The 21,099-nt window shown below is 35.7% G+C and overlaps 2 protein-coding genes across 2 annotated transcripts in view; both read right to left on the reverse strand.

The window, feature by feature from the left end:
* LOC134660791 (basement membrane-specific heparan sulfate proteoglycan core protein) overlaps positions 1–14,191 on the reverse strand; it is a 211,424-nt gene extending 197,233 nt beyond the window's left edge. The window contains exon 1 of the mRNA XM_063516579.1: positions 14,034–14,191. Within this exon, the coding sequence (XP_063372649.1) occupies positions 14,034–14,096 (63 nt within the window). The 5' untranslated portion in view covers positions 14,097–14,191. The remainder of the gene's footprint in view (positions 1–14,033) is intronic.
* On the reverse strand, positions 143–2,098 carry LOC134661617 (uncharacterized). The gene is made up of 2 exons (XM_063517758.1): positions 1,945–2,098; positions 143–1,456 (listed from the first exon to the last, which is right to left on the reverse strand). The coding sequence occupies exons 1-2, from the start codon at positions 2,096–2,098 to the stop codon at positions 528–530; spliced, it is 1,083 nt and encodes a 360-aa protein (XP_063373828.1). The 3' UTR covers positions 143–527.
* Positions 14,192–21,099: the final 6,908 nt, after the last annotated feature.

A 21,099-nucleotide genomic window follows, 5' to 3' on the forward strand; every position in this document is an offset into this window, starting at 1 on the left:
AGACAAACCGAAAGGCATAGCATTAAACTCGAATAGTGAACCCTCGACAAAAAAACGTAGATATTTTTTGTGAGAATCATGAATTGGTACTAATAAATAAGCTTCCTTCCGATCAATTGTAGCCATAAAACATCCCTTTGAAATTAGTCTAGTTGCAGTTCGAATGTCTTCCATCTTAAAGTGATCTGTATTTACGAATCTGTTTAACTTTTTGAGATTTAGTATAAAGCGCATACTGCCATCACTTTTCGGTACTAGGAAGACATCCGAAACAAATTGGCCAGTAGAAGGAAAACATTTTTTAATTGCCCCAATCTCAATAAAATGTGCTAACTCCTGTTTAATTGCAATTAGCTCATTTTTGGAAAAAAGTCTTTTTGGATAATCGCTTAGAGCTTGTTTTGGTTCAGTGATAAATGGGATCTTATATCCTGAAACAGCACGTAAAATAAAATTATCATTCGTAAGCAAACGCCATTCCGGTAAATAATGTCGCAAACGACCTGCGTGTACCTGAGACTGTAAGTCTAATTGCGGTCCCGATCCCGATAGGTTGAACGATGCGTCTGCGGCGGGTGACGTCGAGCGCGCGGTGGCGGCGGCGGCGGAGGCGGCGGGGGGTAACGTCGACCGGGCGCTCGCGTCGGTAGTTCGCGCCGCCGATTCACGAGCTGGTGCGGAGGGTAGGTCGTCGGCGGCCCACCGACACGACGCGGGTAGTATTGCCTGGCTCGTTGTTGCCGCGGTCGATAAGGCGGTGGGCCTGTCGAGTTTAACCCTGCGTTTGCAGATGTCGATGCTTGTATAAATTGACTTGTCTTCTTTATGCCCTTTGAGGTGTTTACTAAGTCGCCCAATTTGTCACCGAACAAAAAACTATCTCTTTTCCTGTCCTTAAAGGATTCAATGAGAGATTTATCAACCAGAGGTATAATGACTGATCGACGGGTGTCGGTTTCCGCATAATGAGAATCGGCGATTAGTTTGCCGGCATCATTCAAAGTAGATATCACCTCGGCAATGTCAGGGTTCTTCTTTAATAAATATGTCAGGGCCTTCCCGACAGCCGCAAGAGCTCTCCCAAGCTGATCCTGCTTACCATATAATCGCTTGTCCCGAAGGCGGCATGTCTCCACCAGCATTGCTGCTACCTCCGGGTTCAGTGTAGGAGCTTTGGCCAGAGGAACATTGCTGGGAAACAAATATTTTTTCAATAACTCCTCCCGCGTTTCCTTTTTTAAGCCGTTTATCAAAATCTGTTGGAAACGACTGGCGATGTCAGGTTGCAGGTCCACTCCAAATTCACCTTGCTCGGTTTCCGTTTCGCCAAGAGCTTTTATTAAATCTGGGTCAAAATTATCCGCGACCTCTTTATTGGCGGGAGAAACAACAGGATTGGTTTCTTCTAAAACCTCAGCATCCACATTCGTAGGACTGAGATGTTCTGTAACAATTTACGAACATAACGTAAAAATAAAAATGTAACAATTATAAAGGTCAAATGCTCGGGCGCGATGATCTCACGCGCATTAAACGGGTTACCAAATATTGCAAAAAAGAGGGTAGCCTGCAGTTGCGGTACCTATATTGCTCTCGGCAAATACCAAGCGTTATTTTTCCAAATTAACAATAAGAAAGGCAGAAAGCCTGTTCCAATATTCTTTTGAGATAGGTACATAACCCGAAGAATACAACGGGTTTAAAAATATGTATAGGACAAACATTTTTCTACCGAAGAATTCAACGGTAATAAGTCGAATACTGCAAAAGTGGCCCGTGGAATGCAACTGAATAATCATTCGCATAGATGCGTACTGTGTAGGCAATTTTTAGCCCGAAGAATACAACGGGATTTATAAATATTTAAAAATATCATTTCTTTTACCGAAGAATTCAACGGTAAAAGCAATAAAACACGGCGAGCTGAGGGGCCATAATATTAACCTTCGGGTGGCACATCTTCATCTTCACTACTGGAGCTGGAGTATATAATACGCCGACGTTTCGGTCTTCGATCCTCTTGAAACATCCGTTCGTAATCCTCCATTAGCCGGGCCCATTGTTCTTCACCGGTTTCTTCATGACGACGTCGTGACATTTTTACTTATTAAACGTAGGTAGGTTTATTTCACTTGTGCAGTCGGTGCGCACGCACAGACAAGAATGAAGCTGCTCCCGGGTGTGGCGAGTGGGGAGCATTCAATGGGAGAAAGAGACAACAATCTTGTTTTCTCTTTCTACTCTAAATACTTGTGCGTTAGGTTGCTGCATAGCTAGACAACTACCATGTAAAGGATAAATCTCGGAGGCGAAGACAAGATAATTTACATTTGGATTGTTTTCTGTTGTCCCAACCAAGAATATTCTTAATGTACAATTAATTTAAAAGATTCTGTTAACGATCTTATTTGTCGAGAAGATTCTATTAAGAACAGAAAAATTATCAGAACGTAGGTCGATAGTAAAACATTCCAGTTAGCGCCTTTCAGGTTGAGATTCTTTAGATGTTTATCGTAAGGCCAGAAATAAATACATGGCATGTGTACACGCATAAATATGTATAACATTAATGATTATGATATTTAATTTACATTATTTACCTACTTAATTAATGAGCTCCGTGGCCTTCAATAGGGTCTCATATGCACATAAAAAAGATTACTACCTATAGGACTCGCGCCTTAAGATTTCCGTACCATCAACAGTGTTCTTCAATAGGGATGCAGAATATTAAAAAGGCATTCGTATTTTTTGAGGCTCATTTTAGAATGTACCTAGACTTACATGGACTGTCAGAACGTTGCGAGTTTTAAGGAATTAAAATGTTAAATCAATCATCTCCCAGGGGCATTCGGCAGAAGAGTGCCCTGTCAGGTCCCACTTTAGATTGGAACTAATTCTAATTCACGTTTTTTGACAGGTTGCGCATTTTTACACTTTGAACTCATTTATCTCCCGTACAATTATTAAATACTAGCGACTGGCACGGGTTAACAAATCATACATAAACCTTCCTCTTGAATCACCCTATCTATTTAAAAAAACGCATCAAAATCCGTTGCGTAGTTTTAGAGATCTAAGCATACATAGGGACAGACAGACAGCGGGAAGCGACTGTTTTTATACTATGTAGTGATCTAACGCACAAGAACACCTATGTATTGTAGTCGTACGTACTATGCGCTTTTTCATATGTACAATACAACAAATCAATACTAGCTTCAATTGTTTTAAAAGTAATTTACTCGCAGCCCTAAGCATTTAATGACTTAATTTGTCTCATGATACAAGCAAATTGGCATCGTTATCGACAACAAGTATTGTGCAAGGCGCTAGTGCTGGGTCACTTTTGATAAACTGCCCAGATAAGTGTACCAAAAATGTAACTATTTTCGTTAATTTATCGCGTATATGTACGTGTGTGCTGAAATTGAGGGATTGAGTCTTGGAAGACTGATAACACCCAGGATAACCCCGGACGAGGCAATCACTTGCATAACACTTTTATTTTACTTGAATTTTGTCTTATTACAGACAACTGGACTAACAGACGTGCGAAGTGAAATGAGTTAATGTTAGTAAATGCATTACTATTTTTACTTAGGCCTCTATTACATAGTTGTCCGTAGAGTGGTCCTACTTACTTAACCTAGAAAAAAAAACATCGGTCAAATACAAATTAAATTCTCAAAACATTTAAGTTCTTAAGGAAACCCAAATGGTGAAAATGTAAATAACGAAATCCACTGCTACTGACATTCTTTTTAATAAAATTATATGACGTTAAAAATCATTAAAAATCAAGGAAGTTTTCGGAAACCAAAAAGGCTAAATTAATAGCTTATGAGCTGTTTTATCAGTTTTCGTTTTATTATCGATTGCACGGGATATGTAGTTACAATTAGTAAATTGCACAAACCTACAAACCAGTACATGTAAAATTGTTATATTTAGGAAACGACGGCGTCGATTTAGTAGATAAGATAAACTATATTTTTGGGGTTCCGTACCCAAACACTATTAGGTATTAAGTTTCTGCCATACCTTTAACCGTGTGTCTGTCTGTTAACGGGCGTTTTTCTTTTGCCGTTAAAAATTAGGGGATATCATACCTCATCGAAGAGTGTTTTATTTCTTTTATATTGTTATATCTCAATAACAATAAAACATTAAAAACCTGAAACTTGATGTAAAGAAAAATAACGTAGGCCGTTTAGAAAAGACTACGTAAATTATTAAAATGTATAATGGTACGGAACCCTCTGAGTAGAAACTGGACTTTTTTAAATGGTGATGGCTTGGGGTAAACATAATGACGACCACCGCCATTTTCCTTTCACGTATAGTAGAAACAAGGTTTTATCAATGGTCGACTAGGTATTTCCGTACGTATTAAAATGACTTCCAGCGGCCTATCCCACAAAACTTACAATTACAATTTACACGTTAAAATATTTATAACAACTGGGCATATCACAAAATTTACAAATTACTATATTGTAATGGAAGATTTATACAAATATGTATGTATATTGTCGCGACAAATCTACAATTACGCTATCACTAAACATTACATTAGACAAGTAATTTTTCGAAAAATTTGTATTTTTTTTCTTGCCGAATACTTGAGTGTGAGTTTTTTTATAACATTTGGATGCAATGTCCTTTATCAAAAATCAAGATGTTGTGAATCTAAAAAAAATATCATAATTATTATTTACTTATATTTGATAAATGGCATTTTGTTCTCATTGCCTACTACTATAGTTTTTAACATAACTTTAATGGTCTGAAATTTGTGGATCTAAAACAAGTTTTGATTGAGAAATAGAAAGAACGACAATTATGGCCTCCACAAAAAGTATTAAAATCTCAAGAAATATTTATTCCTTCGGAAATACTATATTAGTTCATATTTGTTAACTCAAATAAGTTAACGACAAAAAATGATAAGGTAACAGATAAATACCTACCAAAAAAGTCTTATCACAGTTAAAGTTAGCTAAAATCGTCCCACAAACCACGTTTTTGCCTCATCTTATTGACATTTATGTATACCGTTTTTTAAGGTTCCGTACATTAAAAGGAAAAAACGGAAACCTTATAGGATCACTTTACTGTCCGTATGTCTGTATGTTTATCTCGGAAACGCGTGGAGATATCGAATTGAAATTAAATCCATTATGTTATATACGTACTCAGGTCTACATTATCTTGAAACTGTAAACAAATGAAACTTTTACGTTAAAAAAAGATACTTACGACGGTTTATGCCGCCAAAAACGTATATTTCGGCACCCTCGAGGGATCAAAATTTACAGGGTACTTTCCGTTGAACTAGAACTATGAAATTTGGCAAGTAATATCATCTTTTACTACAAGTACTTGCATGCAGAAAAAATCTGCAAATTATATATTAGTAAAAAAATATGTTAAATTTGTACGGAACCTTCAGTGGGCGAGTCCGACTCGCACTTGTCCGGTTTTTTCTATGTTTAGATTTAAACTGCGATTTAAAACTTTAACCGATATTTGAGGCACTCACCGATATTTGGGGTCTAAAATAAATACCGTAGGGCCTTCAAATTGGCTAAAACATGTAAAATAGGTATGGATAGTAGTATATTATTATGCATAATTTTAATAAATGTTCAAATTAAAGTATCTGTTAATTACGATGTAAATTTATAAATAATCCGCATAAGGTAGGTAACACATTCGCTAGGCATGTCTTAAAAATCTAGTGTTTACATTCCATTTTTTTCTACCTACTCAATTTGGAATGTAGGAACCTATATCAAAAACGTGACCGTTTATAAAAATACTACGAGTATGACGTTTCATTCCTACATCCATTGTAACTATTGTAAGTCCCACAACTTGATGGACTATCTATTAGTGTAGTGCCAATGTAATAAGCCCTCCTTACTTTTGACATTTATATACATATAATATAATAGTGACCATCCAGAGTCGTCACCTGCCCTAGTAGCACGGTCGCATTTTTATCGTTTGTCACCATGCCTGTCACGTTCTAACAAGTATGTAAGTGCGAAAGTGACGGGCATAGTGATAGTCGATAAAAATGGAACCAACACCCTGCATAACTCTTTCCACATCGATAACATTAATGCGAGATATGCATGTTTACTTATAACGTAAAGCTTTTAAGAATGTGTTGTTGCCAAGATGCTAAATTGAATTCCATAAGCTAAGCGGTGGGACTCAAGCGTATGGGCAAATAAACGGTATTACGTGTTCCTGTTCAAACAAAATTAAAACTCATAGTTTTCAACACTAACAAATGTCAATTTTAAACTTGATTATTTAAACCCAAGTCCAGTAGGTACACGCAGTCACTGTATGTAACCGTAATCGGTTATGATTTCTTCATTGTAATCGGTTATAGTTTTTGTTTACATATATATACCTACCTACATTATAAGAAGTGATCGGCGTTTTGGTTGCTACACCGCGGGATATCAAGTTGAAATTGTAATATGGATACGCCACAAAGGGCGCAATACCGTATAAACCTTTCGAAAAATGCTATTTAAGTGTAGGTAACAAATATATTCATAAAATATATGGCATTAAATAAGCAGTTATTGAGATCATTCATCCCGAGCGGCAACCAAAAAGGCAATCACAGATTATATGTAACCATAAAAACTATACATCCTAAATAAGTAGAAATCGCTATGCTAATCGAAAATGTAGATGCAAGATATTAAGTTCCATTAATAAAATGATGATATAATATCTTCTGGACAGCTCAGCTTGATCTTCTCTAATACCGTAGTATTAGAGGCTCTGCAGCTAAAGGGATTGCAGAAAAAATATGTTTTCGATATATCATGCTCGCTGCCGTCATCCGCAGAGAACTACATTATCGTGTGTACGTCTAAAGACGGGATTCCACCAGTGTGCGGCACTGTGGTGGTAGAATCCCGACTTCACGTTTGTGTACATCATGAATGCCTACGTTTCGATTGAATAGAGTACCTACTGAAGAAAGTTGAACGCGGGTCGGACACATCAGTAAGAATTAAATAATTAATATTGTCATTACATTTTTTTCCATCATTCATTCCAGTCATTTTATTCCAACCAATCACTACATTGTTCACAGTAATGCCATGACTTATGAAGTAGGTAATGTCATGTCATGATCTTAGGTGTGGTTTAATTTATATATTACGACTAGCTGTTGCCCGCGACTTCGTACGCGTGGATTTGTATATTGGTGGTTATATATTCTACATTAGCTTAGAACATTATGCAACAAAAGATCGCAGTAGGACGGTTAATCATTTGTTAATTATTAATATTACAACGCATGATACTTGTCTTTCACAACCTACGAAGCTTCAAGCCCCTAACTGAATAAAATTGTTCTCGATATAATCCCTCTCAACCAGAAGATTTTCATGTCCTCTATTTAATAAAACCTACTACTTAACTACCTATTTACGAAGTTTGAAGTTCCTAGCTTTAAATAAAATTTGAACCCTATACAAACTTTCAACACCTTTTTAACCATTATAAGGGATGAATTTTTAAAAACGCTGAAATTACTTTTCTTGTATTTTAATAATATGCCCATATACAAAGTTTACAACGATTCAAGTCCCGCACTCAAATGAATGTTTGACCTCCATACAAATCTTCAACCCCTTTTTCACCACCATGGGGATGAATTATCAAAAACTCTGAAATTAGTTTTCTTCTCTTTTGATGAAATACCTGTTTACGAAGTTTCAAGTTTGTTTGCAACTTTACAAACTTTCAACCCCCTTTCGACCCTTTAAGAGATGAATTTTAAAAACGCTGAATTTACTTTTCTCGTATTTTAATAAAATGCCATTTTACAAAGATTCAAGCCCCGCACTCACAAAAATGTTTGATCTCCATACAAATTTTTTACCCTTTTTCACCACTTTGAGAGATGAATTTTGAAAAACGCTGAAATAAGTTTTCTTCTCTTTTAATAAAATACCTTTTTAAGAAGTCTCGAGTTCCTAGCTTAAAATAAAATGTGAACCCCATAAAAACTTTCAACCCCTTTTTAACCCTTTTAAGGGATGTACTTTTAAAAACGCTGAAATTACTTTTCTTGTATTCTAATAAATGCCTCTGTACAAAAATTCAAGCCCCGCATTCACAAAAATATCTGATCTCCATACAAACTTTCAACCACTTTTTCACCACCTTCAGATATGAATTTTCAAAAACGCTGAAATTAGTTTTTTTCAGTTTTAATTTAATACCTTTTTACGAAGTTTCAAGTTCATAGCTTAAAATAAGATTTGAAACCCGTACAAATTTTCAACCCCTTTTTAACCCTGTAAGGGGATGAATTTTACAAAACGCTAAAACTACTTTTCCTGTCTTCTAATAATATCCCCAAATCCAAAGATTCAAGTCCCGCGCTCGACAAAATGTTTGATATCAATACAAACTTTCAACCCCTTTTTCACCACCTTACAGGATGAATTTTCAAAAACGCTGAAATTAGTTTTCTTGTATTTTAATTTAATACCTTTTTACGAAGTTTCAAGTTCCTAGCTTAAAATAAAATTTGATACCCGTATAAATTTTCAACCCCTTTTTAACCCTGTTAGGGGATGAATTTTACAAAACGCTGAAATTATTTTTCCTGTCTTCTAATAATATCCTCAAATACAAAGACTCAAGTCCCGCGCTCGAAAAAATGTTTGATATCAATACAAACTTTCAACCCCTTTTTCACCACCTTACAGGATGAATTTTCAAAAATGCTGAAATTAGTTTTCTTGTATTTTAATTTAATACCTTTTTACGAAGTTTCAAGTTCCTAGCTTAAAATAAAATTTGATACCCGTACAAACTTTCAACCCCTTTTTAACCCTGTTAGGGGATGAATTTTACAAAACGCTGAACTTACTTTTCCTGTCTTCTAATAATATCCCCAAATACAAAGACTCAAGTCCCGCGCTCGAAAAAATATTTGATATCCATACAAATTTTCAACCCCTTTTGCACCACTTTAGGGGATGAATTTTCAAAAACGCTGAAATTAATTTTCTTGTATTTTAATTTAATAACTTTTTACAAAGTTTCAAGTTCCTAGCTTAAAATAAAATTTGAACCCTATACGAACTTTCAACCCCTTTTTAACCCTATTAGGGGATGAATTTTACAAAACGCTGAAATTACTTTTCTTGTCTTCTAATAATATCCCCAAATGCAAAGATTCAAGTCCCGCGCTCGAAAAAATATTTGATATCCATACAAACTTTCAACCCCTTTTTCACCACCTTAGGAGATGAATTTTCAAAAACGCTGAAATTAGTTTTCTTGCATATTAAAAATATATCTTTTTACGAAGTTTCAAGTTCTTAGCTTAAAATAAAATTTGAACCCTATACGAATTTTCAACCCTTTTTTAACCCTGTTAGGGGATGAATTTTACAAAACGCTGAAATTACTTTTCCTGTCTTCTAATAATATCGCCAAATGCAAAGATTCAAGTCCCGCGCTCGAAAAAATATTTGATATCCATACAAACTTTCAACCCCTTTTTCACCACCTTAGGGGATGAATTTTCAAAAACGCTGAAATTAGTTTTCTTGTATTTTAATTTAACACCCTTTTGCAAAGTTTCAAGTTCCTAGATCAAAATAAAATTTGCACCCCAAGACGAACTTTCATCCCATTTTTAACCCCCTTAGGGGTTGAATTTCCAAAAACGTTGCAATTACTTTTTTTTGTAATCGGCTATTATGCCTTTCTAAGAAGTTTCAAAGCATTTGTAATGGATTCAAACTTTCAACCCCTTTTTAACCCTGTTAGGGGATGAATTTTCAAAAACGCTGAAATTACTTTTCCTGTCTTATAATAATATCCCCATATACAAAGTTTCAAGCCCCACACTCACAAAAATATTTGATCTCCATACAAACTTTCAACCCCTTTTTCACCACCTTGGGGGATGAATTTTCAAAAACGATGAAATTAGTTTTCTTGTATTTTAATTTAATACCTTTCTGCAAAGTTTCAAGTTCCTAGATCAAAATAAAATTTGCACCCCAAGACGAACTTTCATCCCATTTTTAACCCCCTTAGGGGTTGAATTTCCAAAAACGTTGCTATTACTTTTTTTTTGTAATCGGCTATTATGCCTTTCTAAGAAGTTTCAAAGCATTTGTAATGGATTCAAACTTTCAACCCCTTTTTAACCCTGTTAAGGGATGAATTTTCAAAAACGCTGAAATTACTTTTCCTGTCTTATAATAATATCCCCACATGCAAAGTTTCAAGTCCCACTCTCACAAAAATATTTGATCACCATACAAAATTTTAACCCCTTTTTCACCACCTTGGGGGATGAATTTTCAAAAACGCTGAAATTAGTTTTCTTGTTTTTTAATATAATACATTTTTACAAAGTTTCAAATTCTTAGCTTAAAATAAAACTTGTTCCCCATACAACCTTTCATCCCCTTTTTAACCCCCTTAGGGGTTGAATTTTTCAAAATCGCTTCTTATCTCTTGTACACTTTATAAATGCAACCTAGTGTGCAAATTTCAACTTTCTATCTTTTGTAGTTTCGGCTCTGCGTTGATGAATCAGTCAGTCAGTCAGTCAGTCAGTCAGTCAGGACACTTGCATTTATATATATAGATAAAATAAACATAATAATGCTCTGTTTACTTAAATTCTATTATTTTGTTTTATGTAAATTTAATTTAATATTCAAGTGCCTTTAAATAATATATTATACTAAAACATGTAGGTTAGGTATAGCGTTAAAGATTTCAGTTTAATTTACCGTAGTTGTTGACTTACTGTTTAAAAGAGTTTTAGTTTTCGTTCTAAACACAATTTTCATGTTTTTTAAGCGAGAACGCTTGTTAGGCGGCTGCTTGTGCGGAGGCGGAGAGTGCTTCCCATTAACTTGATAAAGGTTCAGTCGCGAGTGCAAGAGCGAATGAGCTACACGAGTAAACAATAAGCTTTACGACTGACAGACTTCGAGAGACCTACATAGCACTCAATGCTTAGTTACGAACTAGGATTATTAAGTTATCCTTCTCTACACTTAAAACGTGTTATTATTTCATAACTACATAATATAACAATAAATGACTTAGATTAAAATTACACCTACATACACTAATCTATTGTGTGTAGAGTCTTAGCTTTAATAAATATTTTTTTGGGTTTTTTCACATTACTTACTTAATTAAAAATCATTATTTTAAGATTCACAAAAACCTAACACCCGCCATACAATCGAAGTTACGCTGTCATTTTAAAATGACATGTTGGAATAATATTTGCATGCACATTCAAGTAACATAATTATATCTGTCTGATATTAGCTAGTTTTAATTGCCAGAAATTGTATTTAATACAAAGAAAATAAAGCGAGTACTAAATTTTGCATACAAATTTTCTACTACCAGACGAATACATTGTTCACGAACGTTCGACCGTTCTAATCGCAGCGGTTTTGCGGCTACAAACGTCAGTCATTCTCAGGAGATTGAAATTGAAAGACGATAACGCAGGCGTCGTTAATATTGTCGCAGCTATGCCGCAGTAATGCCGCAACAATAATGCATCTGCACTCATCATCGGAACCTCACATTTAAATGTCGTATAAGTTATGAAAGTATAACAGATGAAATCTAGGCCAATCAACTATTTCTTGTTGTTATTTTGTCCCATCAGCGAGGAGACAATAGTAGCATAGATTGTTAGAATAACTGCTGTACCATGTTCTACTAGCATGCTCTGTAGATGTTCCATTATGGAAAGGTCTTATAACTACCATAAAATGCAAGTTTCATTCATTTAAATACGAAAAGCCTAGAATTTTAAGAGTGACCCAGGAGACCGTAACCATAGCAACGTGTGACAAGAAAAATTAATTAACCCATCTACAAACTTTTACTTCTACTAATATAAACTTTAAAAAAAAATACAGTTTACCATGTCCTTTGCCATACCCATGACCCATTAAGTCTATATTCTGGTTACGGTTTGGAAAAGTATAGATACCTAGTTGTTCAAAAGTTTCTTCAAAACCTTTTTAGGTTTCTCGCCAACTTTGCGGCTATAGGAAAAAGTTTCCTTCGTTCGTTTTATAAAAATAACTAAACTTTAGTTAAACAGATTTTAACGGTTTCCTTTAACACTTTACTAACTTAAACACAGGAGGCTTGTTGGCTAGCCTAATCATTAAATAGAAGAAGGCTTATTTATTTATTTATTACATATTTCAATATATCTACATTTGATCACTGGGTAAGTCACAAATTTAAAACGAACGATATAATCTGCATATAGGGCCTATATTTTAGCGTCACTAGACTTGTAAACCATAAACCTACAAATTATAAAAAAAATATACTTTGGCATTTTCAAACCAGTAAATATGCAAAGGTATAAAAATATAACGCTTTCATAATATAAAGGTACCTATACATATGTAGTATACTTGAGATTAATTATATAGACGTATTGAATATTCAAGACGTACCTATTTTAAAACGAAAACAGATATAATCGATATTTTCAATTATACTTATAGGACATGAAAAAAGCGTTCTTATTAGTTTTTTTTTAATACCACGTTACATATCTCTGCCTTTAGGGATTAAGTCCGCCATTTGTACATTTTATTTGTATTTTGTGCAATAAAGTATAAATTATTAAATAAATATTTCATTTGTTACTTTAATAGTTAGTTCAAAGTTACAAGGCAAGAACCTACATAGCAGTTATAATAATTATTATTTTTCTCTTTAATTTTTAGGGTTCCGTACCTCAAAAGGAAAAACGGAACCCTTATAGGATCACTCGTCCGTCTGTCTGTCCGTCTGTCACAGCCTATTTTCTAGGACCAATTAAGTTGAAATTTAGTAGGTACACATTTGTAAGTTTGTGACCCAAAGACGGACATGTAACGTAAACAAATGAACTTTAAACATGCAGGCCACTTTTTGGGGGTAAATAAGAAAATTAAAAATTAAAGTTTTTTTCAACTATATCGTGTTACATATCAAAAAAGAGCTTAATTAGAATCTCAAATATATTTTTTTTTATAATTTTAGGATACACAATTTAGAAGTAATTCAATAAAATAGGCAAAAAATGTCCATCATTCCCCCTTTATCGCCGAAACTACTAAGTCTAAAATTATGAAAAAAATACACAAAGTAGTTATTTACCTATAGATGACAGGAAAACCTATTAGAAATGTGCAGTCAAGTGTGAGTCGGAGTTAATGACTTACGGAACCCTTGGAACGCGAGTCCGACTCGTACTTGGACGGTTTTTAACTATAAGTACATTAAAATCGGCATAGTCAAAGTCATATCGCGACGTATGTTGCTAAATTATATTGTTCTACTTGGTTGCTACTGAATAATACATAATTTTATGTAATTACGTAACTATCATTATATCTTTAAAAAAATATAAATCATGAAACCTAAAGTCGGTGAACCATATTTTATCGCTAGCCCTAAATAAAATAAATGTTGGTTTATCAACATTTACCTACCGGTAGGTTATCGTCTAGTCCGATGTCCAGCGTTTCAGCCGTTTCTGCCAACTTAAATAAAGCCGGCTCTTCGACCATTATCAAATGACTCTAACACAAATTCGCTAGCTGTATTGCTGATTTATAATTATGTAATACCTATTGCTTAATTGCTGCTTAGTCTACTTTTGTATAATACCATTTTCACTATAATAGGCAACATATAACAAATATTGAGTCCAACACCGGCGCCGCGCCGGCATGATTTGTAATGTAAGCAACTAGATAGGTATATACTAGTTGGTGTATAGTTGCAGTAATATGAAAGATAAATCTTTTATTATTCTAATATTTGTGCCAGCATTGTGTCTTAATTTATTGGTGAAACAAAACTAAAGTATTCCAAGAAAGTTTTTGCAAACTTATTTTCATAGCCGGCGTGCGCACGTTGGCTGACTAACTTTATACTTTGCTAAAATTCGACCGAAGTTGACTTACCTTTGTCACCAAGGAAGCGGAGATGAGCAGGAGGGCCGCTAAAGGGGCCCCTCCAGCCCTCATGGTATACCGCTGACAGCAAAACTCGGGGATATTGAAGTGTGTGTTACTAGGGCGCGACACCGACTACGCCGCGCCGCTGCCGAGCCGCGAATGACGGCCCGTCGACTCGCTAACTTTGCGCTCAGCTTTACCACAGACATCACCCGACAACATGCATCGTCGGCCTACGCAGCCTCGGAATGCGCTTTGTTCACAATAAGTACCTTAGCATGAAATTCAATAGCTAACAGCATAGGTTTGCTTAGGATCCTTTAACAACACTAAAGAAGTGCTATTACTGTAATGTGATTTAATTTTGCGAGTGTTGACGTAAACACCGATTATTTGTCGAAAATTTAATATATTAGCATCGGAAAGGTGCGAATTTGTCTCGTTCTCGCGAACAAGTCTGAGCCTCAGTCCTGCAAAGTTCCATGACCTCACTCTCCTGCGCTTATCACATCGGCACATTACCATGATTATAAAGTCGTAACTGCCATACCATGATTGTTAACAATTTGGCTCTTAAATGAAAATGCATAGGGTGCAGTTAACTGTTAAAGGCCTAAAATGTGAATCAGTGATTTGTTATCATCGCATTTCGCTTACTTGCCTGTAAATGCCTAGTGTAGGTACTACAACCCGGTTCTCTGTCTATTTTTACATATAAATACCTACATATGGTAGATAAAATTTGGTAATGTGACAAAATCTTCGTATTCGCTTAGTATTACAAATGTATTCGTATATAAGCATATTTCAAATGTTTTAATACCTACTTAAATTTCCAAATTGGTGTAAGGTATTTTTGGCATAAAATCATTTTGGAAAAAACCTGATACTCTTCCAACTGCTGGATTGATTTCTATAAAAAATAACTAAGAACTATCGCAAGGAAACTCGCTTTTACGTAAAAAAACCGCATCCAAATCTGCCCATCCGTTGAAGAGCTACGATACCAGTGATACCACAGACAGACTTTGGCGTCAAACATATAACACCTCAATTTTAATGGTGTGTAGTAAATTGGATTTTTAAATGCTGATTTTGAATAATACTTATTTGTAAGCATTATTTTTTTAATTACATTTTTGTAGTACCTATAACACATTAATAATTAAATAATAAATAAATAAATATTATAGAATTTTTTTACACAGAATGACGAAGTCCTACAGTAAGCTCAAGCAGGCTTGTGTTGCGGGTACCTACTCAGACAACGATATACATAATATATAATATACCTACATAAATACATAGAAAACACCCAAGACTCAAGAACAAATATCTGTGCTCATCACACAAATAAATGCCCTTACCGGGACCGCGGCTTCACATTTGTATTTGTATTGGTAGTAAATTATAATTAATTAATTTTGTTTTTTGTAAGCTGTTATTTATTTATAATGTATTTTTGACGATTAAAAAGAGATTGTAAAATCCTACTTGATTAAATCAGATTCTGAACCTTATTCACAGGCAGGGCCACTACCCTCTAGGCTAGACCAGTCGTCAATATTTTTCACCACACCAACTGGTAAAGGGTCTCTTGGTTGTTCAAAAACTGATAGAAAAGTTGCATTTTATTCACATGTGAGGCAAAGTAATCAAATGCAAATTATGAGTTGTTTCATAAATACAAACTCTGTTATAACTTCAAATACTGGTCGGACATTACAATTCTTTCTTTGCAATAACTACTTATTTATAATTTCAACATCAAGTCAACAAATAATCTTCGTAAATATTTTTCAAGTCTATCCAACATTTCAGCTTCATCACCCCACCATATATTACAGTATTGACAGTGTTACCATCATGAAAATCATACAAGTTCAACATTTTTAAATTACTTATTAAAGCTATTTTACACAGATTAATTACACAGGGTATTAAAACTGACTTAAATAATACTGTAAATCATCAAGCGACGTTTTATTAAGATTATTACTCGCCGCATAAACTAATTCAGCCTCATTTAGTTAAGAATCATCACAGTTGTTTTCTTATGTTTGCTGGTAGAATTGACTTTTAAATGAATTTTGTTTAACCCTCGTGCTTTGAAACCCTCGCTACGCTCAAGATTTAATTTTTTGAACTACTCGCTTCGCTCGTGGTTCAATTTTGCACTCTAATGCTTGCTGGGGCGTCAATTTTAGTACGAAAGGTTAAACAACAACTTTGCCCCCTTGTAAAACAAATAACTATTGTTACCGTAGTGAGATGATGTTTTTATTTTATTTAAATCTTTATAACTATTATTCTCTTTAGGTGAAGAGTTTTGAACCTTCCTACAATACGATACAAAATAGCCATACAAAGGAACGGTGCGCATCTTCACGAAACTCACGCCTTTTTCATTTAATGGGTTTTTTTTTTCAAAAAGTTGAAAGTATTGACACAACGAATTCGCCGAATATCATTCGTTTTACGTTTTTAATTTGTCAAGTCTCTTATAGTCTGTGCTGAAGAGAAGAGTCGTGGATTGTATTGGGCCCCATACATTCCACGACTCTTCTCTTTCCGTACTGACTCTACTTACGTACGTACTATGTATTACGTATTCGTATGTTTTTTCGGTTCTCATTTCAAAATTATAACGTACATTAATTAGTAAGCAGACAATAATTGTACATAATGTACATTACATACCTAGGGAGATGAATTCGTGAATGCTCCAGATCGCAGGTGTTTCCCAAACCGAAGGTGAGGGCCATAAATATACCGCCCGTGATTTGTCTAAAGTTTTACGTCTTGCCTTGGCCAGGAAGTGAGATTTTCTCCTTGCGTAGCGGGGTATTCGTAATATGATATGAATAAGTAACAATTATTGTCTTATTGTCATAAACATGAAAGGGACAAAAATGGACAATGCCAATTGTTACGGCGCCAATATTCACAATAATCACTTAATAATTTTGCGCTTACGCTACCTTGTTGTTTTTATGCGTCTGTTACAAAACCTCTTTTATCAGGTTCTGATGTAGCAGGAACCTTTTGCTATAACAAATTAAACCTTTAAAATTTCCTTAAAAATGTTAACCGACTCTTATATTATGCGCTAGCAATTGATATAATTTGAAGTCGGAGCCAAGCCAAATCTTAAAAGCATCAACACACTGTCGAACCGAACACCGACCATGGAGCAGTGCGATTAGAAAGAAAAAACCTGTCCATAGTTGGACGAGTGTATATTGATTAACTATTTGGCTTGTCACCGACTGAAACTGTGAAAGCTATAGTAAAAATGTCTAGGAAAAGAATATTCTCTATAAAATTGTCTAGAATACCGTATTTGGAAGTATATTGTTAAGACTTCTTCTTCAACCTAGCGTTATCCCAGCCAGGCGTGACTCACTCCGCGATTTCGTCGCTTTGCTACAGGTAGCTAAAAGTACATCCGTTCGACCCCAATTTTGGGGAAAGCCATAAGCCGCGCGTGGCGCTGTCGCCATCTAGCGGCCATATTAGTGCTGATCGTAACAGACGCGTTTTGTTAGAGAGTGAGTCTTCTGTACTTAGTACTATTATTTATTCTGTGTCCCGGCCTTTGCCAGGGTCCGCTTTCCTACTTGCTCCTGGGCGTCGTCTCGTGTGAGCCCGTTCACGCTCATATCTGCTTTCACGACATCGAGCCATCGCTTTTTTGGTCTGCCTTTGGGTCGGGGGCTTTGTTAAGACTTATAGTTTTCAAATTATGCTTAATTTTTCCTTGTTTTTGCATTTTTTTATCATATAGAAATGACATTCGAATGTAAAAGTAACTTGAACGCAGTTGAATTTGTCATCTTGTCTCATTCAGTGAGCAGTTTTTAAGCAGCAAAGAACCCTTGTTCGAGCTGCTGAGATGAAAAACACCTAAATAGGTACCTATACCTATAGAGATTTAAAGTCCAAAAAATAACCGAGTCCCCAAATTTGTCGAACTTTTTTATCCCTGCACCTAAATAATATTTATAGCTAATGAATGACGCTGATGTCTGCACAAACAAATGCTTCCCAGTACTTTACGAGTACATCTTTGTGATTACGGAGAAATATCTCTGAGTGGCATCTTACGAGTAGTACCTAATTGGCTATGTGCTTGCATAGCCTCGAAATCTGAGAATTAACCTAGGTAAGTATAAACTTTGTTTCTTCGGAAATTTAAACTCAGGTTAATATTTACTTTGAGTACTTATGTATTTACTTAAATGCTAGAAGCAAGCCACAGTTATATTTATTAGGATATAAGATTTATTGACAGCTGTGAAAATTAGTAGAAATTTAAAATTACATACCGAAAAGTCGTATTGCTCGGCGGCCCAATGTCTAAAGCGAGGTTTAAACTATCAAGAATTTGCATGATATTTTCAATACATTACGGTATCTGATCAAACTTTTGAATGCAGTCTACCTTAGTAGTCAGCAATGTAACCTAAAACGTAGTGATTATCTTCTCTTTGGTAAAGTAGATTGCATGCAATTTATTGCTAGTCTTCAAATCTATTGTTCAGTCAGTAGCAGAACCAGAAAAGCTGATGAGGTGTTCAAAACAAGCACCCTTAGGCCATAGCTAATAGGCCTAATAGCTATACTGAATATTTTGTGTCCTGACAAATCTGGTGGCATTTTCAAGATGTGTGTTCGGCAGGTTTGTCCTCACACTGAACGGCAAACATGTGTCGAGACATCGCAAAATTTCCCCGACCGTCGCACGGCTGATATCCTAACCGGTATACCTACCAGTGGCGGAGCGTCCATAGAACTCGATTCCCATCGGCTTGCCTATTTGTAGAGTCACTGAGTCTTTATTCTAGAAATTCTAAAGACACAGCAAGCCAAACAAACTTCGGCTTACCTAGTGAACATTTTTGGCACGACGCTACTGATACCATGCTCCTAGTCTAGTTGGTAGAGTGCAGGTAGGTTAAACTTTTGGACGCCAATGATCGATATATCCGCACCGTAGGTTCAACGCCAAAGACCGATTAATCGGTCACATATCACAGAGCAACATAGACCTACGTGCATATGCAGAGTTCAATTTCAGTTTTAACACTTCGGTGACGTGGCGTCAGCGTGACAGCTTTTGTGTTTGACACGGCGTCGAAAAGGTTAAGGTTCTTAATGTTCATATCCCGGTAACATTTCTTTATGTATTTATTCCTCAGTTGTGCATTTTTTTAATGTATGTACATATTTAAGTATTTGAAAGAAGGAAAAGTACTTTATTCCATAAAACACGTACAAGTAAGTATAATATACCTACACAGTACACAGGACTAGATGGAGACTAAAAAACCAACCATAACCAAAATTATGTAGACACAAACAGAAATAGTACATACATACATTAACTTAGTAGGCCCGCAATTGGAGTCCGCAATTTATTGCAATTCGCCAGCTAGGCAAAGTTGTAGAGTCAGACCAAGAAAAGTCTGCAGCGGATTTGATAGCTCACGCAGTGCAAGTGTTATTTTAAACGTCAAACTTCTATGAAATTATGACTTATAAACAACACTTGCACTGCGTGGGCTATCAAATCCGCTGCAGACTTTTTTTGGTCCGACTCTATGTTTCTAACTTATGGAAAATCACGTTACTACTGTGGTAGGTACTATGTTATATTAAGTTCATAGTTAACTTATTGTAGGTGTACCTACCCTAATGCGCGACAGCATAGGTTAACCTTTTCGACGCCGTGTCAAACACAAAAGCTGTCACGCTGACGCCACGTTAGCGAAGTCTCAAAACTGAAATTGAATTTTATGCATATGCACGTATCTAGGTTTATGTTGCTCTATGGTCTGTGACCGATTAATCGGTCTTTGGCGTTGAACCTACGGTGCGTATATCGGTCATTGGCGTCCAAAAGGTTAAATAGGCTAAATACGATTCTTGTTCTACATCCCAATATTTACTTACTAAGATCATTATCAGAGTTATCAAGCGTACCTAAAGTTATAAATTAAATATTATACCTAACATCAGGCGGTCTTATCGCTAAAATGCGATCTCTAAGTAGTAGTGGTGATCACACTAGGAAAATCCGAACCAGCCACGGCACTGTTTTATGCATTTGCAGTAATTGCATCTGACAATTTCTAAACGTGCTTCTGCAGCAATAGGCAAGTACGTCCATATAGGCTCCCGGTTGTTGTTGACCCTCGTGCAACCTCAAGTAGACGGACAGGGTAGATTTTGAGCTTGTGCCAATAACTGACACCAAACATGCACCCCTTGATATAATATGGCTTTTAAAAATGCTCATCTAAAGTAGCTTTGGTCTGTGGGATGTCTTCTATCTACCGGTCTTTCTTAGTATAGGTACTGTTATTTACGGCACTCATTTACTGAAGTATACGATGCTGATCTGAAATAACAATTATGACCCACAATCTTCTAGTTTAAGCTTGGAGATCCTATTATAATTTGTTTCAAAAAGCAGAAAATCTGACCTATCTTATAAAATGACACTCGGATCATGGTGCATGCATTTGGTGCTGTCGATCGAGGCTTTACGACACTCATAATACGTACTGTGGATACGTATGTGATGTGGTGGTACCTACTGGCAGTTGCACAATTGCACCTGTGCAAAATGTACCTTAGCTTGAGGAACTGTGGGTGCATATAGGAACAGGAAAACAAAATCAGTACATGTGTGCTGTCATGATATCACCACCGCCTTAGGTATAAATGGTATTTTTGGTGATAGAAAATTATGAAAAGACGGGGTTTAACACGGTATCTTTGTTCAATGGTAAAGGAAAGAGAATAGTGTACTTCAGTAAATGAGTGCCGTAAATAACTGTATACTAAGAAAGACCGGCAGATAGAACACATCCCACAGACCAAAGCTACTTTATATCAGCATTTTTAAAAGCCATATTATATCAAGGGGTGCATGGGGTCAGTTGGCACAAGCTCAAAATGTACCCTGTCCGTCTACTTGGGGTTGCACGAAGGTCAACAACAACCGGGAGCCTATATGGACGTACTTGCCTGTTGCTGCAGAAGCAGGTTTAGAAATTGTCAGGTG

Source organism: Cydia amplana, chromosome Z (genome assembly GCF_948474715.1).
Source record: "Cydia amplana chromosome Z, ilCydAmpl1.1, whole genome shotgun sequence".
NCBI classification, from domain to species: domain Eukaryota; kingdom Metazoa; phylum Arthropoda; class Insecta; order Lepidoptera; family Tortricidae; genus Cydia; species Cydia amplana.

Bases quoted from the DNA above. Each gene is read 5' to 3' on its own strand.
- LOC134661617 (XM_063517758.1), bottom strand. From the start codon at position 2,098: ATGTCACGACGTCGTCATGAAGAAACCGGTGAAGAACAATGGGCCCGG. The intron at 1,457-1,944 runs GTTAATATTATG...CGTTATGTTCGT, and splicing joins TGAAGATGTGCCACCCGAAG to AAATTGTTACAGAACATCTC.